Source organism: Trichoderma atroviride, chromosome 2 (genome assembly GCF_020647795.1).
Source record: "Trichoderma atroviride chromosome 2, complete sequence".
Lineage (NCBI taxonomy): Eukaryota > Fungi > Ascomycota > Sordariomycetes > Hypocreales > Hypocreaceae > Trichoderma > Trichoderma atroviride.
The window spans coordinates 497255-521020 of record NC_089401.1 but is presented as its reverse complement, the minus strand read 5'-3'; the positions used below and the strand labels follow the sequence as shown (position 1 = coordinate 521020).

The 23766-nt window shown below is 49.0% G+C and overlaps 8 protein-coding genes across 8 annotated transcripts; 3 read left to right on the top strand and 5 right to left on the bottom strand.

The window, feature by feature from the left end:
- The first annotated feature begins 290 nt into the window (after positions 1 to 290).
- Positions 291 to 4595, top strand: TrAtP1_002841 (uncharacterized protein). Its single transcript, XM_066111640.1, has 3 exons — positions 291 to 435; positions 572 to 2885; positions 3090 to 4595. The coding sequence occupies exons 1-3, from the start codon at positions 390 to 392 to the stop codon at positions 4024 to 4026; spliced, it is 3297 nt and encodes a 1098-aa protein (XP_065967718.1). The 5' UTR covers positions 291 to 389; the 3' UTR covers positions 4027 to 4595.
- TrAtP1_002840 (uncharacterized protein) lies at positions 4596 to 7912 on the bottom strand. The gene is made up of 2 exons (XM_066111639.1): positions 5453 to 7912; positions 4596 to 5388 (listed from the first exon to the last, which is right to left on the bottom strand). Exons 1-2 carry the CDS (start codon positions 7745 to 7747, stop codon positions 4717 to 4719), a joined length of 2967 nt encoding a protein of 988 aa, XP_065967717.1. The 5' UTR covers positions 7748 to 7912; the 3' UTR covers positions 4596 to 4716.
- Positions 7913 to 10691: 2779 nt separating this feature from the next.
- TrAtP1_002839 (uncharacterized protein) lies at positions 10692 to 14558 on the top strand (the record flags this gene model as incomplete). Its single annotated transcript, XM_066111638.1, has 2 exons — positions 10692 to 10707; positions 10772 to 14558. The coding sequence occupies exon 2, from the start codon at positions 10815 to 10817 to the stop codon at positions 14556 to 14558; it is 3744 nt and encodes a 1247-aa protein (XP_065967716.1). The 5' UTR covers positions 10692 to 10707; positions 10772 to 10814.
- A 461-nt stretch (positions 14559 to 15019) lies between these two features.
- On the top strand, positions 15020 to 15520 carry TrAtP1_002838 (uncharacterized protein; the record flags this gene model as incomplete). Its single annotated transcript, XM_014087516.2, has 2 exons — positions 15020 to 15153; positions 15226 to 15520. The coding sequence occupies 2 exons, from the start codon at positions 15020 to 15022 to the stop codon at positions 15518 to 15520; spliced, it is 429 nt and encodes a 142-aa protein (XP_013942991.2).
- Positions 15521 to 16193: 673 nt separating this feature from the next.
- On the bottom strand, positions 16194 to 17231 carry TrAtP1_002837 (uncharacterized protein; the record flags this gene model as incomplete). The annotated part of the gene is made up of 3 exons (XM_014087515.2): positions 16194 to 16511; positions 16564 to 16948; positions 17182 to 17231. 3 exons carry the CDS (start codon positions 17229 to 17231, stop codon positions 16194 to 16196), a joined length of 753 nt encoding a protein of 250 aa, XP_013942990.1.
- Positions 17232 to 18038: 807 nt separating this feature from the next.
- Positions 18039 to 18890, bottom strand: TrAtP1_002836 (uncharacterized protein; the record flags this gene model as incomplete). Its single annotated transcript, XM_014087514.2, has 1 exon — positions 18039 to 18890. The coding sequence occupies one exon, from the start codon at positions 18888 to 18890 to the stop codon at positions 18039 to 18041; it is 852 nt and encodes a 283-aa protein (XP_013942989.1).
- A 42-nt stretch (positions 18891 to 18932) lies between these two features.
- TrAtP1_002835 (uncharacterized protein) lies at positions 18933 to 20387 on the bottom strand. Its single transcript, XM_014087513.2, has 2 exons — positions 20202 to 20387; positions 18933 to 20140 (listed from the first exon to the last, which is right to left on the bottom strand). The coding sequence occupies exons 1-2, from the start codon at positions 20361 to 20363 to the stop codon at positions 19559 to 19561; spliced, it is 744 nt and encodes a 247-aa protein (XP_013942988.2). The 5' UTR covers positions 20364 to 20387; the 3' UTR covers positions 18933 to 19558.
- Positions 20388 to 21933: 1546 nt separating this feature from the next.
- TrAtP1_002834 (uncharacterized protein) lies at positions 21934 to 22443 on the bottom strand (the record flags this gene model as incomplete). The annotated part of the gene is made up of 1 exon (XM_014087512.1): positions 21934 to 22443. One exon carries the CDS (start codon positions 22441 to 22443, stop codon positions 21934 to 21936), a length of 510 nt encoding a protein of 169 aa, XP_013942987.1.
- Positions 22444 to 23766: the final 1323 nt, after the last annotated feature.

Here is a 23766-nt window from a genome sequence, read left to right as displayed (position 1 = left end):
TTCCTCAAATGTTCCAACATTCTTAAATGTCATGCCTTCAAACGAATTTCACTTACTATCTCGGCATTTACTCGTTCAGATTTCTTCTCGAATAACCTAGACCCCGACCTTTTTATCGCAGCTCTAGCTTCAGATAACGATAACGCGCTCCCACCAATCATAATCCGGCGCCAATCCCAAGCCGCCGTTAATCTTGAAACTGGAGACGACCCCTCGGTCAAGCGGGGCGAAAAAAAGTCCCTGCCTGGTTGGAGAATCGATATTAATTTTTTTTTCCCCTCTAGGCGGGATACATAAAATCTTTTCCACACCACCTTGTCTTTTCCTTTTTCTTTTTCTTCATCTTTTGCATTTCTCTTGGTCGCCGAGCTTCCAAGCGAATAGTCAGGATGGACAGGGAAAAGCTCGCCCAGTTGCTGCAGGCCAGCCAAGTTCGTAAGTCTCTTCTCTACTGTTTGTCCATTGCTTTCCTTTGTTATCTGCTTCTCGCGCGCACCGAGAAGATGCAAAAGAGAGACGTGAACGTCTTTCTCGTGTGAAAACCCTTTCTTACTAACTCTTCTTTCTTCAGCCAACACGGAACAGGTCAAGGCTGTCACGGCCGACCTCCAGAAGAACTACTACTCCAAGCCCGAGTCTCTTCTGGCGCTCATCGAGATCGCTCTTACAAACGCAGACAATGCTGTGCGACAGCTGGCCTCTGTCCAGGCCCTGCGCCTGGTGAACAAGTTCTGGAAGAAGACGGCCCAAGACCAGAAGCCTCTTGTCCGCTCCCACCTGCTGGAGGGCACTCTGAAGGAGACGTCGGCGGCCAACCGCCACTCTCTGGCGCGTCTGGTCGCCGGCATCGTTGGCGAGGACATGGAGCAGGGCGACGGCGAGGACTTCCTGGCCCAGCTGCTGCCCCTCAACACCAGCGACAACGTCGTGCACCGCGAGGTCGGCTCGTTCGTCCTGTATGCCATGCTCGAGGACGATCCCGCCCACTTCAGCGACCACACCGACCAGCTGCTGCAGCTCTTCCAGGCTCGCATCAACGACGAAAGCAAGGAGGTGCGCATGAACATTGTGCGTGCTATTGGCGCCATCCTCATGCTCGTTGACCCCGAGGAGGACCCCAAGGCCCTCACCATCATGCAGGGATTCGTCCCCAGCTTGGTCAACATCCTCAAGGCCACCGTCGAGGCCGGTGACGAGGAGAGCTACGGCGCCGTCTTTGACGTCTTCCACTCCTTCATCGCCTACGACTCTGCGCTTCTCAACCTCCACCTGCGCGACCTGCTCATGTTCATGATTGAGCTTGCTGGCAACACCAACGCTGAGGATGACCCTCGTTCTCAGGCCCTTGGCTTCCTCATCCAGACCGTCTCTTTCCGCCGCATGAAGATCCAGGCCATGAAGGATCTCGGTGCCGAGCTCATGGTCAAGGCCATGCACATCGTCATTGATCTGGACTCTGAAGACGAAGAGGACATGTCGCCTGCTAGAGTGGCCATCAGCCTGATTGACCAGCTGGCCAACGAGCTCCCTCCTCGCCAGGTCATTGTGCCCCTTCTGGAGCAGTTCCCCGTCTTTGCCACCAACCAAGACCCGCGCTACCGTATGGCCGCTATGCTGGCTTTGGGCAATGCCGCTGAGGGCGCTCCTGATTTCATCTCAACCCAGCTCCAGCCTCTTCTGCCTTCCATCATCAACCTGCTCTGCGACTCTGAGACCAAGGTCCGACATGCTGCTCTGGTCGGTCTTATCCACCTTGCTGAGGAAATGGCCGACGAGATGGTTTCACACCACCAGCAAATCATTGAGGCTGTCTTGAAGAACCTTGAGTCTGCCTCCCAGGGTCCTTCTGACAAGACCAACATCAGCATCATCCGATGCGCCTGTGGTGCTCTCGATACCTTTGGTGATGGTATCGACACCAAGATCATGGCTCAGTACGGCCCTGCCCTGATTGGCCCTATGGTTAAGCTGCTTGACCACAACGACTATGGTGTCAAGGCTGCTGCTGCCTCCGCTCTGGGTGCTATTGCTGCATCTATGGAGAAGGAGTTCCAGCCCTACTTCGAGAATGTCATGAAGTCTCTCGGTAACTTCGTCATGATCAAGGATAGTGAGGATGCCATGAACCTGCGAAGCTCCACTTGCGACAGCTTGGGCCGCATTGCTCTGGCTGTTGGCCCTGAGGCCTTCCAGCCTTACGTTATGGATCTCATGAAGGCCAGCGAGGAGGCTCTTAGCCTCGACAACCCCAGACTCAAGGAGACCAGCTTCATCCTATGGTCCAACCTGTCCAAGGTCTACCACGAGCAGTTCGAGCACTTCCTTGGCGGCGTCTTCCAGGGCATCTTTGCCTCTCTGGAGCTTGAAGAGGAGGAGCTCGACATTCCTGGCATTGATCCCAGCCAGCTTGACGATGGCCACATTGTCATTGGCGGCAAGCGCATCAAGGTTAAGACCCCTCAGAGCGAAGAGGATCTTACTATTGCCACTGGAGGCGAAGCTGAGGATGAGTGGGATGATATTGAAGATCTTGCAGATCTCGCTGGCGGCACCACTGCCGTTGCCATGGAGCAGGAGATTGCCCTTGATGTCCTTGGAGATGTCATTTCCAACTCTTGCAACATGAACAACCTCGAGACCTACGTCGAGAAGACCATTGAGAAGGTTCTGCCCTTTACCGACCACGACTACGAAGGCTGCCGCAAGACTGCCATTTCTACCCTGTGGCGCATCTATGCCCGCGTCTTCCAGGTCTGGGAAGAGGGCTCTGGCGTCAAGTGGGAGCCTGGCATGCCCCCCAAGCCCACTCCTCCTGCATCAATCGCCAAGATTGGTGAGACTCTTCACGAGGCTACCATGACTATCTGGGCCAACGACAGCGACCGGTACGTATTTTGTCTTTTCGAACGTTTTTCTTTACATCTTCACATTCCACTTGCATGATGACAACATTGCGTTATACCCAGCTCACTCAGATGCAAATTTGCAATTGCTGAGAAAGCGTCTAATCTACTTCTGATCTGCTCCTCTATTTTCCACATCTCTCTCTTGACAATGAAAATTGGCATTCTTGCTAACCAAGCAAATAGATCCGTCGTCACCGACATCAACCGCAACGTTGCCGCCACTCTCAAGGCTTGTGGTCCTGCAGTCCTGACTGCCAAGGATGGCATGCTGCAAGAGGTCATCTCCGTCGTCACTCTTCTGATCACTCGCTCTCACCCTTGCCAGCTGGATCTTGGCGATGAGGACGAGGAGCAGGAGGTCGAGGACGCTGGATCTTCAGAGTACGACTGGCTTGCCATTGACACCGCCCTGGATGTCGTTGTTGGCCTCGCCGCTGCTCTGGGCCCCGCTTTCGGCGAGCTCTGGAAGATTTTCGAGAAGCCCATCTACAAGATGGCCAGCTCTACTGAGGACCTCCAGCGATCGACTGCTGTTGGCACTATTGCCGAGCTTGTTAAGTACACCGGCGAGGCAATTACCCCATACACCGAGTCTATTGGACAGGCCTTGATCCGCCGACTGTCTGATCCTGATGCCTTGACCAAGTCCAACTCCGCCTACGCTATCGGTCTGTTGATCTTCAACTCCACCGATACCGCCAAGACGGTCCCTATCTACCCTCAGCTTTGGGAGAAGTTTGAGCCAATGCTGGCCATGCGCGACATGCACATTACGGACAACGTCGCCGGAGCCCTGTCTCGAATGATTCTCAAGCACGCTGATGCTGGGTTTGTTGCCCAGGCCCTCCCCGCCATTGTGGCTGCCCTGCCTCTCCAGGAGGAGTACGAGGAGAACGAGCCCATTTACCAGGCCATTCACACTCTCTACGATCAGTCCAACGAAACTGTCCAGCAGCTGACTCCCCAGCTGATTGGCATTTTCGAAAAGGTCCTGTCTCCTCCCCAGGAGCAGCTCGAGCCCGAGACCCGCCAGATCATCTCTCAGACTGTGAAGGCACTCTACGGAGCCAAGCCGGACCTGTTTGCCAATAACCCCAACTTGCTGAGCCTCGTCCAGTAAGGGATAAAAGAAAAAAAGAGTTATTTGGTATATTTTTTTGAGAGCGAACTGGTATCTTAGACGATGAAGACATGAAGACATGAACTATACCCCTTTATGATGAGTTAGGAAAAAAAGAGAAAAATGGAAATGGGCCGAGGGTATACAAGGGAAAACACATATAAAGAAAATATCACAGTGTGTTTAATTAGAAAAAGGCTGGATTGGGAAAATAGCATAGAGTGTATATGCTCGAGTATGCGGGTTATGGGGGAAGCGTATATAAAGTTAAAAGAGGTTGGATTTGAAGGTGTGTGGGTTGTGCGCTTAAAGCACTCGTTTTGAATTAGCAATAGAAGAAACTTACAGGCGAAATTGACAAGTATCAAGATGTGCCAGTGTTTGGACATGAAAGGAAAGGAAGCACGAAAAATTCTCGAGTGTGAAGATTAATTTCTTGCTCTAAAATTGCGAAGGATCTAATGGTACCATTGGACAGATTGATTGTCATCTTTTTGGCGGATGAAATGCATTTCAACTCGAGTCTTGAGCAAAAGTAATGTTCATATAGCAATAGTGAAGGGAAAAAAAGTGGTTTACTATTATGCAGAGTATGATATGCTTGGTACCAACGCTAATAGATGAATAAACAACGGAACGAATTGCGCCACCCATGGAGTTACTCTTTAATCCAGTACTGTACATAACACCTCACCAAATCCTCTTTTCCACCATGTCATATCGAAACACGCCCTGATAATCCCCTTCCACATTTGTCGGCTTCCTATCGTCCCTTTCCTTCTTCTTCTTCTTCAGCCCTTCCGTGGGATCGGCGTTTATCCAGCGACGCTTGTCTTCTGTGACTTCTACCTGTCCAAAGCCACCCACTCGTATCCCATTAGCCTTGTAGTTGTCCCATTCCGCTTGTCCAGCGGCAACGAGAGCTTCCTTCTGCTTCATCTTGGCGTAGCGGTTGCGGGCGTACTTGAGGAGGATCATTCCGAGGAGGAGTTTGAGAATAAGGAGCACGAGGAAGATGATGAAGAAGACGACTACCATGGTGATGGCTGCAATGGCATCATCCGAGGTCCATCTGTACCAGGGGCGCGAGTTGAGCGGATGGTCATAAGGATATCCGTAAGTGGCGCGGCCTAGAGAGTCGCGGATAAGAGTGTCGAAGCGGTTGAGGGCTGCAATCATGGCGGGAGAGGAGGGCGTTGCGGATGCTTCTGTTAGAGACGTCTGGGTCGATATATGGAGAGGCATAGGAACATGGGCGGATAGGAGCATGTGGTATGTTTGGATGGAGGCGCGGATGAAGAGGCAGGATAGAGGGATGACGGCGAGACCGAGTCTTCTCGTGAGAGCGGGAGCTGTGAAGGCCTTGCATGAGGTGAAGAATTAGTATTCCAATCTTGTGAACTATATACTGAGGGCAGCTACTTACATTGGTATAGTAGTCTTTGCATAGGATGTCGAGGATCCTGTTGTAGAACTTTGGTTTGATGTTGTTAAACTTTGTCACATAAGCGTGTTTGATGGTGTCTACCAGCATCTCGCTGCCTACGACAATGAGAAACGGTGAGAGAACCTCTCCCGACATGACCCAGGATGGAAGCACGGTAAAGCTGTGAGGGAGGATGCTTGCCGAGTGGAGAGGCGCCGCTTTGGTGGGAGCGTCATCGCTCATACTGGCTCCCGGGATAGAGAGGCCGCCCACTTCGACAATATTTCGCATGCCGATGATGAGCAGCATGACCCAGAGATGGAAGCGCTCTACTATATCCGCGCAGGTAAGCTGGAACAGACTATCTTTCTCGAAGCGCTTGAAAACCGTGCTTTTGATCTCGACAAATTGGTTGGATAGGAGTAACGTAAGGAGGGCATTGGAATAGGAGTTGACGGCCACGTTGAGGGTAATGACTTGGTAATACAGGGCCACGGAATGGAGTACGCAGTATATCAAAGCAAGCACAAACATGCCCAGCGGCAGGAGAATCTTGGACCGGCCAGACGCATTACGGGATAGGGTCTCTGAGCTAAACAGACACTCGAGGATGTCTTGGCCCAGGGCTGAGAGTAGTTTATCTCCAACCTCGAGGATATTGTACACGACGTACAGCTTGATGGCCGACTGCGCGCGGATAAGGTGATACATTCGGCTGGCGTCCAGTTTCATCAGCACGAGAGAGCTACATATGATGACTGCGCCCTGGAGCAAATCGGCCTTGTGGAAGGACGAGAGGTTGGACGGCGTCGACTTTGTCCGTCGGTGCCGAAAGATGCCCGACTTCGGTCCCGGATTGCTGCGAGCTGGGAGCGACGGTGTCTTGGTCCCGGCAGCATCACTTGCACCGCGAGCGCGTGAATCGGTTCGCATCCTTCCATTGGAGCGGTGCCGAATGCCAGGCGATGCGCCGTCCACGGAGACCTCGCTGGCTCTACTACAGCTGCGCGATCTGGCGCTGTCGGACGCATCACTAATTCTTCGACCGCGCACTGCTCGAGCCCGGCGCCATACTCGCCCGAGGCCATACCAGACAAAGCCAACCAGCCACTTGACTTCCTTAAAGATGACATACATCCACCATTGCACCAAGACGGCGAGGGCCATGGTAAACCTGATGGGGAGAATGGTAAAGGTGTGCAGCCAGGCATCCAAGCAGGCCAGCGCACCAAAATACAGCGTTCGCTCCAGAAATGGGGGTATCAGGAGGACGTTCTTCAGACGTTCGAACTTGACGGCGTGAGACTCGTACGGAATATCGTTGGTATAGGACTGGTGGATATAAAGAGGGCTTGGGCGCTGTTGGGACAGTTCAAGTTGAAGATGCGTAGGGATCGACATTGGCGGGAGCGGAATCATGGGCGGGATGGGAGACGGCGGCCGGATGCCGGAGCTTGCAGGTTGGATAGGTCCGGGCTGCTGTGACGCAAAAGTTGGTGGCCCGGTCTTGATGGGCGGTGATACCACGCTTCCGGTTGTGCCTGCGTTTGCGGCTCCGTCCAGGTTGAGGTTCAGCCCCTGAGGGCGTGTCCCAGGAACAAATGACAGTCGTCGCGGCGGTGACGCAGGCGCCTGGATACCAAGGCCTTGAACATCTCGGGTCGTCGGCGGCGTCGATACGGTCCTATTCGCTGACGCAGAGCGACGCATTGGAGCTCGGGCTTCTCTGGGCAGCCATCCGCTGACTGTCCGGGTCTCTGCCGCCAGGCCATTCGGCCGCTGGAATCCGTCGGCATGGGGCTGCTCCGGTGGCCTCATCAGAGACTGTCGAATGGCCTCTCGCTCCTGGACAAAGTCTGGCGCGGGCGCAATGGGAAGCGATTTGGGCTCGCTAGTCAGCTGCTGCATCTCGGCGGCGCTCAGCTTCTGGACGTTGTCGTGGCTTGGGTCCCTCTTCATGGTGCCGCTGCTGCTGCGCTGCCTCTGCATGTCGCTGCCAGAGTCTCTCTGCCTGAAGTTGTTGTTGCTCGATCTCCTGCTGATGGCAGGGCTTCCATTTGCGGTCTCGTGCCCATATTCATTCTCTTTGTCGTGCCCATTCTTGCTGCCATTCATGTATCCATGCCTGTTCCCATTCGTATTTCCATATCCATGCCTGTTGCCGTTATGAACCACTTCATCTTCCGTCAGCTCGGCCAGGCTGGTGGACGAGTTCTTCCGGGTCGGATGCGCAGAGGAAGAGCTTGAAATGGCCGTCGAGGGCACGGGACTGATGGGGTCTGCGGTCGCTGCCATTCCGGCGAGGTTTCTACTGAAACATGCTGCTGATGAAGTCGCCGCTTTGCTGTAGCTTGTCGAGCGTGGCAGCTGGCCTCGCAGGCATAAAAGGCGAGAAACAGCAGGCCTGGAAATCCGACGATGGAGGTGTAGATGGACGATGGTCGTTCGCTGGCAGTCGATTAAAGGTGCATGTGGCCAAAAGTGGCTTGCGGCTTAGGCGCTGTGGAGACGCTGCCACAGGTGCTGCCGCTTTAGGCGGTCGCCAAGCCAAGCACTAATGCGAGCCGCTAAAACATCCATGGCATGCGCTATTAGGTCATCGAACGCATCTCTATTTACAGCGTATCAAGGTCTTGGTTCTCGAGTTTTAGCCGCTTTTCTAGCATTTGCATTTGCTTCTCCAAATGCTCAGCCACTGATAAGTGTAAGTTTTCCTTTCGTCATATACTGGAATGCTTGATTCATTATTCTACATTCTTTGTACGATTTATCTTCTTTGTTTAACAGCTCACTTACGAGAATGAGTAGACTAGTAAGTCCAGATGCGGTGACAGCGGCCACAGAACTATCTAGTCCGTTGTATGTCTTCCTTTGTCTTGCTTTTGCTGCGCGGAAACGATGTATTTTGTCTTGTACCATGCGAGAACTACCTACCTAGGTAGATATTATGAAGCACTATTAGATTAGCTTAACGCCTTTTCTATGTATTATTGAAGACAAATAAGAATGCATGAATCGCATAGATGCACTCATAAATATCCATGCTGTCTTGTCGAACGATTGGGCGCAGACGTAGCAATAAGACCAGCCACTTTTAAGAATGCAATCTTGGCTATCAACCAACTATCTTCCTTTGTGTTGTATTCACTCCACATCATTAGATAGCTTTTCAAAATCTGTTTGAAAGAATTGTCGTCATGCGTCACCTAGCTGCGGTTGGGAGCTTTGTTTGACTGGGTGTGAAAGAAACTTGAAGGAAGGTCCCTCGGTCCTAAATTTCAGCTTGATTCGTGCCTTTATAAAGAGGCCACTTGGACTTAACTTATTTTTCCATTTGAGAGTTCATTAGTAACTAAATTGCCTAAATCAAGTTTCAAATTCAAAGTTTTAACGTATGTCTCCTATTACGAATCATCAAAGTTATGAATGGTAAACGGCAGCGTCAATTTCAGTGAGTTTCTGACTTCTCGTAAAAGAGAAAAGTCTTTTTTTTTGAGATCTAATACATTACTTAGACTCGTCATTGTACACGGCGCGAATGACGGCCCTGAGAAGCGAGGTGCAGTCTACGACTTTTGGTCTGCACGCTTTCCTGTAGCATTTATTACAAATATTCCCTTTCTGACGGAAACTCCTGCATGGGGAAATACCGGGCTGTCCGAAAGGGCATTGGAACTATTGAGAGAGGTTGAGAAAGACCGAAGGTCTAAAGTGAGTCGTCCCAGCTGATTCTCATGCTCTTTCGTTAATTTGAATATGATTAGGCTAGATTTGGAGTCAATAGCATCGTCCCATATGTATTCCTTTGCCATGGACTCGGGGGACTGCTTGTGAAACAGGTATTGTTGGACAATCAAGGCATACCTATCCTGGAATAGAGAACTAATTGAACACGAGGCCTTGCTACTTGCACAAAACGATAAAAAATACGGACATCTAGCATTTGATACCGCGCTCGTGGTATGTTTGCTATGATTAAAGGCTCCAGAATTTTTTAGGACTAATGGAAGACGCCTAGGTTCTCTACGAGTGTCCTAATCCAAGAGGAAACATCTTATTATGGCAGAACGACGCGCTTAGGCTGCTATTGGATTCCGACTTTGGCTCTTGCCAGCCGTCGAAACTGCTGCACGAGCTTCCGATTGTGTTAGAAGATGTCTCAAGAAGATTTTCTGGTATTGATGCACACTACAACATAATCACTGACTCAGACGATGAAGTTTTAGACGAGGATGCGTGGGTGACCACCAGAATCATTGTCCTGGGCGATGAAGCATCAGATGAAGATCTGTGGATGCCGTCTGTGGAGCACGAGACCACGGAACGAATGGCAGTTAAAATAAGTTTAGCTGTGGATTTCAAATTGCGTTGTCAGTCAATACTCTTGTTTATTCATGGTGTTTGGTAATTTTATTAATGACCTTATCTAGCCCTTTCAGAAGAGTTCTTGAACTTTGTCACGACACTGTCTAGAGTGGATACCAACAACTACCAATTGCAGCTTGTTGAACCTTCCGCTACCTTGTTGCAGAAAATGACGGAACATGCATCTTATGTTGCTTGGAGTGACTTTGGTCCAGAATCATCCAGCATTCTCTACATATATGGACTTCATGGTGACATAAATGCTAGATCTGCGTCGACCCTATTCTTTCACTTCCAAAAATACTCACCGAAGCCGATTATCGCTACATTCGCGTTTAGCGAAAGAGACATTAGGACTCAAAGCATATCGACTTTTTATGCCTCATTATGCCGCCAGCTGCTACTTCATGATCCTAAATTATATCTACCAGTGTCATTTATTGCTGAAACACTTTGGCCAAATCAGCGTTTCCGTCATAAGACTATTCGCAATGTTCTGCTTACGATTATTAAGACGTGCATGCCTCGACCAGTCATCATCATGATTCATGGAGCTCAAAATTGTTCTTCAAGCCTCGTGGAAGATTTAAAATCCCTAGTTGATGAGTCTAGGCGGTCAGCAACAGGCACTCTGAAACTCGTTATGCTGGATGAAGAATCGAACAAACGCGTTTCTCAGTACTCGCATAGCTATTGTATTGATCTGGGCAAACAAGATCGGTACATGCCTTTTTTGGAGACTTTTGTGCGAGAAGAAACGAATGAAGTCGTGGAAAACAACCTTCAATTCAGCGATCATCGCGATGCAATCTTTAACATTCTATTTAGCCAGCCGTACGACTTCAATCGCATTGCTCTTACTACCAAGTTCATAGCGCTAGAATCTGAAAGTATTCCATCCACCAAAAGAGCGACAGCTAATGCACTCCAAAACTTACCGACAAGTCCCGACAGTTTATATTCAGCAATACTGGAGCATTGCAAAAGAAAGTGCAAAATGCCTTTTGATTCACTATGGATGTGGATTCTGAATTCAGTGAGGCCGTTGACACTTGGAGAATTAGCCGTTGCTATTGCAATTAGCTCTTCACAAGATATGAGTCTCGAAGACCTCGAGCTAGAGATACCCCGTCCAATTGCACGCTACCTACAGTGTCTCAATGGGGCTCTCATAAAGATATCCGACTTGCAAGTTGTACCAACTTTTACAAAGTTGGATCGCACTACAGAAGAGGCCAAAAATGAATACAACTTCATCATCCTTGGCAAATGCATAGATTATCTCAAGATGATTCTTGATATCGCCAAACTTCAGCAAGGCGAAGTAGAGAATTTTCGTGAGATATTCTATGGCCCGGAATACGGTTTTGTGGAATATGCAGTTGTTGAGTGGCCACAGCACTATGCAAGGACCAACAAAGACTGTAAGCAAGATCGAGTGAAGGAGCTGTTCAATAATGAAGGCTGTATTAAAGCATGGTTCAGTTTGTACAAACTGTACACAGCTTCTTCAGCTGGCACAATTTCACAGTTGGATAGCCTTTTGAAAATAGCCTGCTGGTTTGGGTTTGCTGACCTTACCAAACACCTGATCCAAGAAGTACTAAAAAAGGACGACTACGAGATGGAGCTGTCAGCATCGCTTGATACGGCAGCCGAAAGAGGCCAAGAAGACATCGTTGCTCTACTATTAGACGCTGGTGCCCGATCCAAGGACGCCATGAATTTGGCGGTTGATGGCGGCTTCACGAGTATGGCTCAAAAGCTGTCTGAGATTGATCCAAATATGATCCATGCCGAGTATCTATTTGAGAGATCGCCGCTCATGATGGCTATTTTGAACGGAGACGAACATGTGTCGTCTTATCTGATAGAACGCGGCACAAAGTGCGACATCATGATTCGAAACGATACAAGGCCGCTACAGTTGGCAGCTAGCTTGGGACATGTAGGGATTGTTAATTTGCTTCTACAAAAGAATGCTGATATACATACTTTGTCCGCAACGGGCCTCAACGCACTTCACTTTTCTGCTGCTGGAGGATTTGACGACATATCAACAATCTTGATAAGTGCGGGAGTGCCGATAAACCAGAAAGACGTCAACGGCATGACGGCACTTCACTTCGCTGCGAAGCACGGACAGTCTTCTACAATCAACATTCTCTTGAACGCAGGAGCAGAGCTTGACGCTATTACGAGTGATGGTTATTCGCCAATTCATATTGCGGCAAAAGGAGGCTTTTTGTCCATCTTGAGAGAGTTGATCCAAAGGCAGAGAGGACCAGTCCCGGAGAAGTCTCCAAAAGATTCAATGGCTCCTACGAATTCGCCACTTCAGCTAGCAGCCCAATATGGGCATGGCGAGGTCGTTCGTGAGTTACTTCAACAGAAGCAGTATAGTCTAGACCAAGATCGTGCGGCTTCGCTGCTGCTCGCCGCCAAGGAAGGATTTGTCGAAATTGTCGAAATGCTACTAAATTCCTCCATCACGGCACATGCTTATGACGAAGATGAAAATACCGCGCTCCATCTCGCAGCTAAGGGAGATTATTCTGACATTGTCGAGCGGCTTGTGGGTTATAACTCGGAAATGTTTGATACCGGAGCACGCAATTCTTTCGGTTGGACGCCATTGCATTTTGCAGCTAAATCTGGCCGTCTAGTGACACTACGGATACTGCTTGATCATGGTGCAGAATTGAGCGGCTGGGACAAATTCGACCAGACAGTTTTTCATATTGCGGCTTCCCATGGCCACATATGGATTCTATGTGAGATTTTAAACAGACCAGAGCTTAGAGAGGAAGACCGTTGCCTCATCTCGGCGCCAAAGAGTAATGGCGATACTCCATTTATCTTGGCTGTGCGAAATGGCCACTTGGACGTCACGAAATATATCTTGGACACAATTCCATTAGATAGGTGCGAATTCTCGTTTTACCAGGGACAGGAAAACGCCCTCATTGAGGCTGTTAAGATGCGACATGTCAATCTTGTCAGTTTGCTCCTGTATTATGATTGGGATATCAATGAGAATAAACCGACAACGGCTCTTCATTGCGCCGTCAGAGCCGTGGATCATGAAATGATTGATATGCTCCTAAGCCAAGGAGCAAACCCCAATGTCTTGGATTGCGAGTCTCAAAGTCCGATCCACATGGCAGCTCAAAGGTACCCGCAGGCTCTCGAAACGCTGCTTGAAGACAGAGAAAGAGTGAAAATAAATATTGATTTACAAGGCGAGGCAGGATGTACGGCAATTTGGCAAGCATCGAGGGCTGGCAACCAGACAGCAGTTGAGCAGCTTCTCAAACTATCTCCAGATCTCGAAGTCAAGAATGACAATGGCCAGACAGCACTGCATGCGGCTTCCGACAATCCCTTGTTGACTAAGCTCTTGCTTGATGCCGGGGCAAATCCAATGGCGCTTTGCAATTCTGGCAAAACGCCCTTTATGTTGGCAGCAGATGAAGAGAACGGGCATCTAGTCATACAGCATTACATCGATCATGATGTTGAGTGCGATTTTAATGTTCAAGATAAACAAGGCAAAACGGCGTTGCATATCGCGGCGACGAGCGGAACACTCGATACCGTAAAGCTCTTATGTTCCAGCCACAGCAGCATCACCGCTAGGACAAATCAGGGCGCGACGGCTCTTCATTATGCCGCGCTGTCTGGGAAACTAGACGTCATTGAATATCTTATCAAAAAAGGGCTGGATATCAATTCCAACTCCAACTCAATGGGCACGCCGCTCATGTCTGCAGCAGCGGTGAACGGAGTTGATGCTGCCAGGTTCCTACTAGACAATGGTGCAGAGGTCAACTTGGCAAACGACGAGAGTATTTTCCCCTCTGCGCTGCAAGCTGCCGCTGCAAACGGTGCAGAATGCATGGTCCAAATGTTTCTGGAAGCTAAAGCCGATCCGAATATCTTTGGCGGAGTGTATGGCAGTTGTCTTTGCGGCTCGGTTCAAGCTGGGAATGTTGAAATCGCACGCCGGCTGCTTGAAGCTGGTGCTGACATTGACTACGAAGGGCCAAAGGGCACGGCGCTTGAATGTGCAATTGCTTGCGGAAATTCTGACTTGATAACGTTGTTATTGGAGCACAAAGCTGACGTAGATATTCCAAGCAAAAGGAAACGTGACAATCTGCTAATGCAGGCAATACTCAAGAATAACATTGACATTGTCAAGATATTGCTGGAGCACGGAGCAGACGCCAATCTAAGCTCACCTAAAGGAGGGAAACCAGTCCAAGCCACTATTTGCAAAGGCAAAGAGGATATATTTCTTCTGCTCCTTGAGAAGGGCGCTCAGCTTGCCTTTAAAGATCAGTGGGGACGAGGACCACTGTCCACCGCCATGGTAAAGAGAGTCCCTGATTTGCTGCCACATCTATTGCAACATCCGGACGTGGACGTTAATGAGCGAGATGCCGTGGGTCGAACTCCGCTGATGTTGGCAATTCGCAATGGCGTTTACGTGATCAAAGGCCTACAAGACCACGGAGCTGATATTGATGCTCAAGACAAGTGGGGGAAAACGGCTCTCATATACGCCATTATTCGCGGCGACGACTCCATGGTCGCGAAGCTCGTCAAGAGTGGTGCAACGTTGGGCTTGAGAGAAAACGGCTCTCATATACGCCATTATTCGCGGCGACGACTCCATGGTCGCGAAGCTCGTCAAGAGTGGTGCAACGTTGGGCTTGAGAGATATACGCGGTCGTAATGCTTTATACTGGGCTGCTGAGCAACCCTACCTTTTCAATGAAATGTTACAGAAGATTAAGGATCGAGATATTCATTATCGAAGCCTTCAGCACGTTTTCAACGCCACAATTGCACTCAATGCGCAAGCCCTTGCTAAACAGCTTTTGAGTCTTATTTTTCCGAATCCTTGTCAGATTGATTATAACGGATGGACATTTGATGATACTGCAACGAGGTACGAAAATCATGACGTGACAAAGCTGATTGGAGAGGTAGTTGTCAGAATCAAACAGACTTCCTTGGGAAGGCGGCTGAAACCTGTTAAAATCCCTACCAAATGGCATCCTTTGGATCTATCGCCGGCACTGAAAGCCTCGCCAGACGGAACCTCGCTTACTGTTTCCGAGGATTGTATGTGAAACTTGACCTCATTCATAGATGCTCATTCGATTATAGAAGATTCAAGACAAACTAATCATCATGCAACTAGTTCGACCGCCAGACAAGCTTGTTGATACAAACGGCATAGCGCGAACTGACCACCCCATGTGGCCACAGCAAGATGGAGTGTATTATTTTGAGATCAAGATTGAACATGAGGGCGACGGTTCTGGGTGAGTCAAACCTTCTTCTTATTCTTCTTCTAGTTGGAATATGCAGTAGCATATACTGATGTCTCTATTTAGACGATTCGCTATTGGCTTTTGTGGCGAACATACGCCTCTGGGCGGCCCTCAGCTTGGACGGGAGAAGGTATCTTGGGGTTACAATGGTGACAGTGGTGAAACGTACCAGTGTGGCGTCCAGACTCCTACTCCCTTTGGAGAGGTTTACGGCGAAGGCGATGTCATTGGATGCGGCGTCAATTTCGACAAAGATATTGCCTTTTATACTTTGAATGGAGAAATAATCGGCAAGTATATCAACAGCCCCTCCTTCCCTTCTAAAGATGTTCACAGCACTAATGACCAGGCTAAATAGGCCAAGCATTTTGCAATATCCGCGGCAAACTATATCCAGCAATTAGTGTTGATGTAGCAATGGGTGGATGCAAATTCACAGCTAGGTTTTGGAAAGGTGGTCCGAACGGCAACGATGAGTTCATGTTTAAAGGTCCATTTAATGACGAAAGAACGTTGAACGAGTCTACGAAAAGATTGGAGCAAGCCGCTCCTTTGCCAAAGCAGCAAGAAACAATATCTAATACGTCAGGCTACGATTTTTATTTTACGGATTCGGATTCAGACTCGGATTAAAAGGTCATAATACTATATTTTCAACATTAATCTAGACTTTAATATTCTTCCTCGTTAGTATACTCTGACTCGATATAGTCTACTAGTATTGTTGGAAGAACTAGGATACCTTATGTATTGGCACATCACTATACAGAGTGAAGTGGTCACTTCAACGTTTGCCAGAGTGGTCTGTTCAACAAGTAAATAGATTTGGTGACCGCTTCAAGCTATCTCGCAACTATTGCTACCACAAACACCGGGTAATTTATCAGTCAAATGTTATAGCTGGATATGGATTCCAAGACGGTGTAAACGCAGTCCAAGTCCGGAGCAACGCAATCTTTATTGAATTCATTCATGCACACACGCCATCATAAATACATCTTTTTGAAACTTTTCCCCACTACTTTCCCCCCTTACAAGTGCTCGCCAAACCAAGTCACAGCCTGGAGAAAGGCCTGCTCCTTGGAAAACTTCTCAATCTTGACGCTGGTGTCGCAGCGGACAGCGAAGCCGTGCGAAACGCCCGAGTACAGGTTGATCTGGAAGGGCAGGCCGGTCTTGATGAGGATCTCCTCGGACTTGTGGCGCTTCTCAGTAGGGAAGATGGCGTCAGTCTGGGCTGCGGCAATGGACAGAGGGCCGGTGATGGCAGCGAGCTCGTCCTCCTCGACGAAGCTGGGGTGAGCGACGAAGCCGACCTCGATGCCGCTCTTGTAGTGACGGACAACGTACTATAGGACCGATTAGCATAGATATGTGTGGCATATGGTGACTTCTGCTCACCTTGGCGCCGAAGCAGTAGCCGACAGCGCCAATCTTCTTGATGCCCAAGTCCTGGAGAGCCTTGATGCTCTTGACGATGATGGGGTCCACGGCCGGGGGAGTGTGAGGGTTGTTGCCACCCGTGCCCTCGGTGGCCCATTTGACAAAGTCAAAGTCGCCCTTGCGGTTCAGCGGCAGCGCATCGCCGTTGAAGATGTCCGGCAGCAGGACGGTGTATCCCTGAGAGGCAAAGTTGTCGGCCAGCAGCTTGCTGTTCTGCCAGATGCCAATGACGTCGGGGATGAAGAGAATGCCCTGGCCATCGCGGACCTTGTCGGGAGGAGGCGTGGCCAGGTAGGCGTCAATGGTGCCGTCGACCTTGATGTCCTTGCCGGTGGTTTCGCCCCTGGAGACAATTGATTAATTAAATGCGCTATGAATCAAGTGATTAAACAACGGCATCAACTGCTTCTTTGCTCATTCATTTGCACTTGGCGGGGCAACTCATCCCGTCGCAGAAAAAAAAAAAGAGGAGACGCGGGCCGAGATGCTGATGCAACCGCCGCCAGATATGAGATCTGGCATATAGAAGACAAAGGAACAGAGAGGAAAAGAGAAGACGAGAGTAGAAAAACTCACTCGTGGAGGGTTCCAACAACGCAGCAGCTTGCAGGTGGGTGAGAGGCCATTTTCGAGATGTGTACAATTGACTTTGTTTAGAAGACAAGAGGAGTTTGTTGTCCGAGTGTAAAAGCAGTGAATAGATAGAGAGATAGAGATAGCAGTGAGGGGTAGAAGAGCGCGCGCTTCCCTCGACTATTTCAATCTCGAGAGCCCGTTTCTGAGCGTCACTTTTCGCTGGTGGGGTAGCAGCGGAGCAAAACAATTAAGTCCAGGTACAGACTCCGTGACGCAATTTACGACGTCCATTTGTCATGCTGGTTTAGGAAAGAGTGAGCGTCTGCAACATGCAAGGAAACGTGGTCCGAATCTCCAAGTGCAGAGACGGGCTAGCACTGGGTTAGCGACATGACTACTGCTTAGACATGCGCATTTCCAGCAATCCTAAAATATCCTATATTGCCTCTGAAACTGCTCGACTCTGCCTCGTGTCCCGGCCAACTCTCGAGTAAATCCGGGCTCGTCAACAGAAAATCGCAATTCACCCCACGCTTTCTAAATCCGAATTCCGAGGATGGGAGAGTTGTTCTACCTAGTCTAGATCCAGGCCCAGATCCTACCCATCTCGGCACGTCAGCCCGCGGCAGTGGAGCTGGATAGCCTCTTGGATTCTATCCACGGCGTTATTCTAGCCGTTGCAATTAATCAGCTGGCATATCGACCAGCGCTGAAATATCATTTCTTGCTATCCGATCCTTAAAATGGAAAGATTTGACAAGAATAGCATGGTATAGTGTTGCGCTTTGGAATTGCTGAATCAGCTGTAGCATGGTATATTCATTGCTGCTCAGCCGTAGCTGAACTTTCAAGTTCGCCTACTTCGTTCGGATGCCCTTGGGTTTTCGTTTCTTGAACACCACCGGAGTTATGCCACTCGACTCTTCTTCTTCCTCGGCTTTTACAAGCGCTTCTTGCTTGACGGCTTGCTTCAGGTCTTGCGCCTCGGCATCGGGGTCAGCCTTGACTGGGATATCTTCCTCTTTCGGTAGCTTTGTGTCAGCAGCACCACCGTCATCGACATCCTCTTCCTTCTTCACTGCGTCCCCTTGCTCAGCTGGTTCGGCTTTCAGCGGCACTGTCGTACTTAGCAGCGCATCCAAGTCTTCGTCTTCATCATCTGGCATTGTCTTGGAGTCGCGGCCCCATCTCCTCGGCTTCTTGAAAAGACTTCGCATCGCTTCCTCCTCTTCTTTCTGATCTTCTGTCTCTTCGCGCTTCCTCACTCCTGTTGCTTTGGCCTCAATCTTGACGTCGCCGTCCGCCTCTTGTTTTTCTTCTACAACAGTCGTCTTCGTAACTGTCCATTCTCCAGGCATGGCCATCTCTGGTCGGAAGTCGCTTGGCATGGACACTCCCAAGGCAGCCAGCTGCTCCCGCTGGGACTTTAACTGAGAATCTGTCGCCTCTTTCGCTGGCGCTCTTGATCCCGAGGGATCGCCCGACGATGATCCAACAACGCCATTGAGTCTGTCAATCTCCCGTCGGGCCCTCTCCTTCTCGCGCTCTTCTCTTTCGTGGTTGCGGTGGATGTCTCGTAGTGATCGCTTCAAGGCGCCCTGGTGCTTCCCCGTAGCTTCGTGATTCGCTCGCTCGAGTTTTGTGTCGCGCACGTAGACTGAGCAGTGCTTGCACCAGTATTTTGGTGTCGATTTCCAGTATTCCGACATTTTTGCTAGTCGTGGTGGTATATGGTTGGAGGAATGATGATTCAAGTCGTCGCGTAAAAAAGTTCCAGCGGCGCGCCAGCTCTACAGCAGCCATGCATGTGCTTAGTAAGTTTTGCCTAGAACGGAACTTGCACTGTAGCCGCCACTCTTGGCTTCAGTCTTTTAACGTTCAATTACACTTCACATGAGCTACAATTTATGTCCTTGGATGTAACGGAGAATATTTATGACTATCGTGTAACTCTATCACATTACCACTTTCGGGCGAACCCGACCTCTTACGATTATTTTATTTCATTGTCTTACTCATTTTCACAAATATCAAGGCACAAAATCGTAGCGTACTCAAACCGGATGAAATCAGCCTTGAAGCATATACAATCTATCCAGAGTAATTAGTGATTCATTGAATCCATTTCAAATTCCAAAACAATCCTCTCTCATATTCTCCTCCTCCATTCTATACACCAATAAGCATATTGCAAAACATCAGAATGCCAATCGTCATCTTGACATTGCTAAAGAGCTGTGCGGCATCATTGACTGGAACCTCGGAAGAAGCAGCAGGAGGCGGTTTCGGAAGCGAACCAGTGCCAGAAGGAGGTTCCTTAGGCTCTAATCCCTGCGGCTGGCCGTCTGGAAGCTGCGTAACTGGATGGCTAGGAGGTTTAGGAGCACCGGTGGCCGTGGGAATGGCCACAGGAGGATTCGTGAGAGGGGGGCTCGTGGACTGCCTGGCCATCGCTGATTTGGCTGATGGGAGAGGCTGGAGGCTGGCCACCGCAAGGAGTTGTGTGTCCTTGGACTTGTCCGTCTCCAATTTGGCAGATGGGAATAGCAATGGTAGTCGTGTGTGCTTGTGCCTGACCATCTCCGATAGCCGTCACAATGGCAGTCTTGACCACCTTGGAGCCGATAGTGGTCTCTTCTCGGCCGTAACCTCCACCTTCAGTGTGTCCGTCGCAAGGCAGTATACGGAGCTCGATTGGTTCGCACTGCGACGCCCAGTTACGGTCGTACAGGTTATAAAAGTCCCCGGAGCGACATTGGTAGAAGGTGGTTGAGCCACGCAGAGCCAGAGTGCCATCGCAGGCAGAGAAACCCCTCGTGTAGATGGCATCTACCTGAGGCGGATCATCGAATTGGAACTGATAGTTGGAAGCAATGTATCCAGTACGGTCCTTGGCGTCCTTTAGAATTCCATCGTGGAGTGTCAGTAGCAGGGCGTCGGAACCACCGCAAGATCGTTTCTGTTTGTATCAGCACAGCTCAAATAGTAGCCCGATAAAGGCTGTGAAATTGTTTACCAACCTCGACATCCCGCTTGCTGAGCTTGTTGATAGTAACCTCGAATCTACCATCGTAAGACTCGTGGCAGGTTGAGACGGCGCCGTCAACAGGAGGGACGTGGCCAGCAAGAACTTCGGCAGAAGCCGTGATAATAAAAGCTGCAAATTGAATCCAGTTCATCATGACTATCCACGCCCTTGTTAGCAAAACGTCTACAACGGCGTTGTAGGAGCGGATATGGCGGGCTTATATATCACGTACTTAATCCACCAGTTTGCAAGTGTGTGTCTCACTAAGGGGGGATAGTGGCTGTTTAAGCGCGTAAATGATAGTCGTGATATCCCTTTTGTAGGTATACAATAGATGGAATGAGACGTGAAGAATAAGCCACACTTGGACATTCATGGAACGCGACTTATACAGGGAGAGCAGGGGATGGTAAGAAAGGGGAGCAAGACACTTCTACTTATACATAATGTGCAACCATTTTTGGCGCCAATTGCTAATTCTATATGCCATCATCGGCGATCCTCTAATTTAACAACATCTCAACAGCAAGCCGCGGTATACTACACGCCATTGGCGAAAGTCAGGAGCGAACAATGATCCATTGAACGCGGGCAGATCAAAGGCACATGATGTAAACTTATGGCTATGCCCCATTGTGAGTGATTTAAAAACTGGTTTCATCTGTCCATCAAGGTGAATAAATCGATGCGATCGTTACGCATAAAACTCTAATACGCGACGAGGCGCATAACTGTGGACTCTGGAGGCCTCAGCCGAGCATTTTGTATACAAAAACAACAATTCTACTCACAACAATGAGCATCACGAAAATCTTTCATAGCCTCTTACGAAACTGCTAGTGAAGCTTGCAATTATTCGGCGGATTGTCTTGAAGCGTATACGCGTTTCTGCGAATGGGCTGGGATCACGGGCTGAATTGTAATGTCTCACCCCACCCTTTACCCACATTTGGGTAAGAAGATCTTCTTTTGTTGAGTGGGCCGAGTATGCTGAATTAGTTTCATCATAGATAGATGATGATATGGCTGCTTTGTTGTTGTCGATTGGGGTGAAGATGGTGAGATGGTAGAGTAACATGCAAGTGGATTATATGGATGATATTGCAGCTCGCATGTGCTACCACCCAACCAGAAGCAAAGCCTTGCCAGGCGAAGAGCTTTATGACCTGAAAAGTATTCCTTCTTGTCAAGTAGAGTAACCATTTACTGCTATACATCACTCTCTGTGCCAGAATGTGAATCAAATCTGGTTCTTCATCGACCATTTTTATTTCTCACTCTATTCAATCCTCATGCTCTTCGTGTACTGTCTCGATTCATGTTCGAGTTCAGCTCGTCGACGCCCTATCTCCTCCGGCGGTATAATCTTTTTTGCTCTCTCATTTTCTCATCTCGATTGTTCTTGCATTCCGTTCAAGTCTTTCAGCCGAATATCTCAACCTTGCTTCGCAATCAACTCGAGTTCGTCCGTGTCATGCCGCTTCCCGGCTAGAACTAGAGTGCTTCGTTCATGTCCCTGTTTTCTTCAAACTGTGGAATTTTTAATTAGTCTCATGCCTTTCCACTTGTTTCGATTACTGGGCTTTGCCTTTGTTACCTTTCTTGACGTCTGCATTCGTAATGAAAGCTTCGTCACGCTGTCGTTTCATAGTGCCTCCTTTCAAATACACTCAAGTGCCCAAGTACCCAAGCTGCTCTGACTCTGGGGTCATTTATTCATCCATTCAGAGAGGCTCCTCCTTCATGGCTACTTCTGGCGCATCTCTAGTGGCAGCTTGTGTATCTGTTTCTTGCCTCTTTCGCTTGGAAACTCGGGCGGGTTGTGCCATCGGTTGCTCGAGGTGAAACTCGTCTCTGATTTCGCTCAACATCTCTGCAAATAGTCGGCTTTGTTGGATCCGCGTCGAGTTTGAAAGTTTTTGAACTTCTTGTTTGACCTGTGCCAAAAAATTACCAAGCTTCGTTGACAATGCAGACAGAACTTCAGTCTTGTGTCGTTCCATCTCGGCTTTCAGAGTGCTTGCGATTTCCTTATCGCGGCTCATGACTTGGTTACTTCCCTCTTCGATAAATAGCCTGCCCGTTGCCCGAATGTGCAACTCCAAATCCCGTGCGCATGACTTGATCTTTCGGCGGACGGCCTCGTCTGCGTCATGTCTTTCGTTCTCCGCAAGTTCGTATAACTCATCGAGGATGTCGAAGGCTGAATTTGCTCTTCTTCTTGCTACCATCATGTCGTAAGCGCGCGTACGTTGAAAGAAGTCGAAGAAAGAGATGTGGAAATTAACAGAAGGAAGAGGAAGATTGTATTTAAGAAAGCAAAGGTGTAGCTTTTAGTTGGTGAACGCGTTGTGTTCCGCGCGTTGCTAGCGGCTGTCAATGGAAGCGGATCTGTCTTCACCAGTGCTGCCAGCTGGTCCTCCTTAGGTTCTTGCCGCCTTTCGAATACATGTATACTGATGTCGAGTTCAGACATTGAAGTACATTTGGCGGAACTGGACTTTGAGGGCTTGGACAGCTATTAGTCGAGAGATACTACATGCGTGAGTGGACTTGAACGAGTCGAAACGCAACAGAATTTACAATCACTGCCATGAATATACTTGAATATATACAATAAAAAAAGATTTATTCATACAAAAAGACATTAGAACCGTGGTATCAGCTAAGAGCATTACGGCGATCTTGGGACATGGAGTAGGTCAAGTTTGCGAGAGCTCTTGATACTCGATTGATCCATACCAATTGAAAATGACCAATGAGTTCTTCGATTTGCCACGCCAATGGTCGCTTCTTGATCCACCGGCCCTCTCCTCCAAGAGGTGCATCAATGGCTTGATCTGTTGACGTTTGGCTCATCGAAGAGAAAGAGGAAGACCGTTGCTGTGAATGCCCGCATTTCAGCTCATCAGCGGGTCCGCTATTGGTAGCTCCCACAGCAGTCCGGCACTCCACTCAGTGAAGCGTGGGGGCATTACTCGTGCTGGCAAGCGCCCTGTAAAGTCGCCGGGATTGCACAATGAACGCGCCATGACGATATAGCACCGGGGAAATGGTTTTTTATTTTCTGTCTTTCTTAATTTCCCTTCCCTTGCTTTATTTTTGGTTATTTGATGGCTGATTGTGCAGCCTAGCTGCTCTATTATATTAATACTGAGTTGGTTGAATAGCGAAACTGGGGTATTAAATGGTAATTCCTTATGTTATGTAGAACCCTAGATTAACCTGCACAGTATACATATATGCTTATGATTTGACATAGTTCGCGCTCATATGCGGCTACTGGCCATTTCGCAGCGTGGGTTGACATTGGGACTATACCAAGTGAATATTCGGCGCATATTGCATAAGCTGGCAGTCAAAGAAACGAAATATACACGAGCGATTCCCGCTAGATCAACGTACACCATGAATAAAATAACTAAACTGCGATACACAGATGCTGACTGTGATAATGGATTTTACACCCCGACTTGGTCAAAACAGCGAAAATCTATAAAATTGCAACCCTATCTAGAGATGCGTGTTCGAATTCTTCCATCTGGAAAGCAGCACCT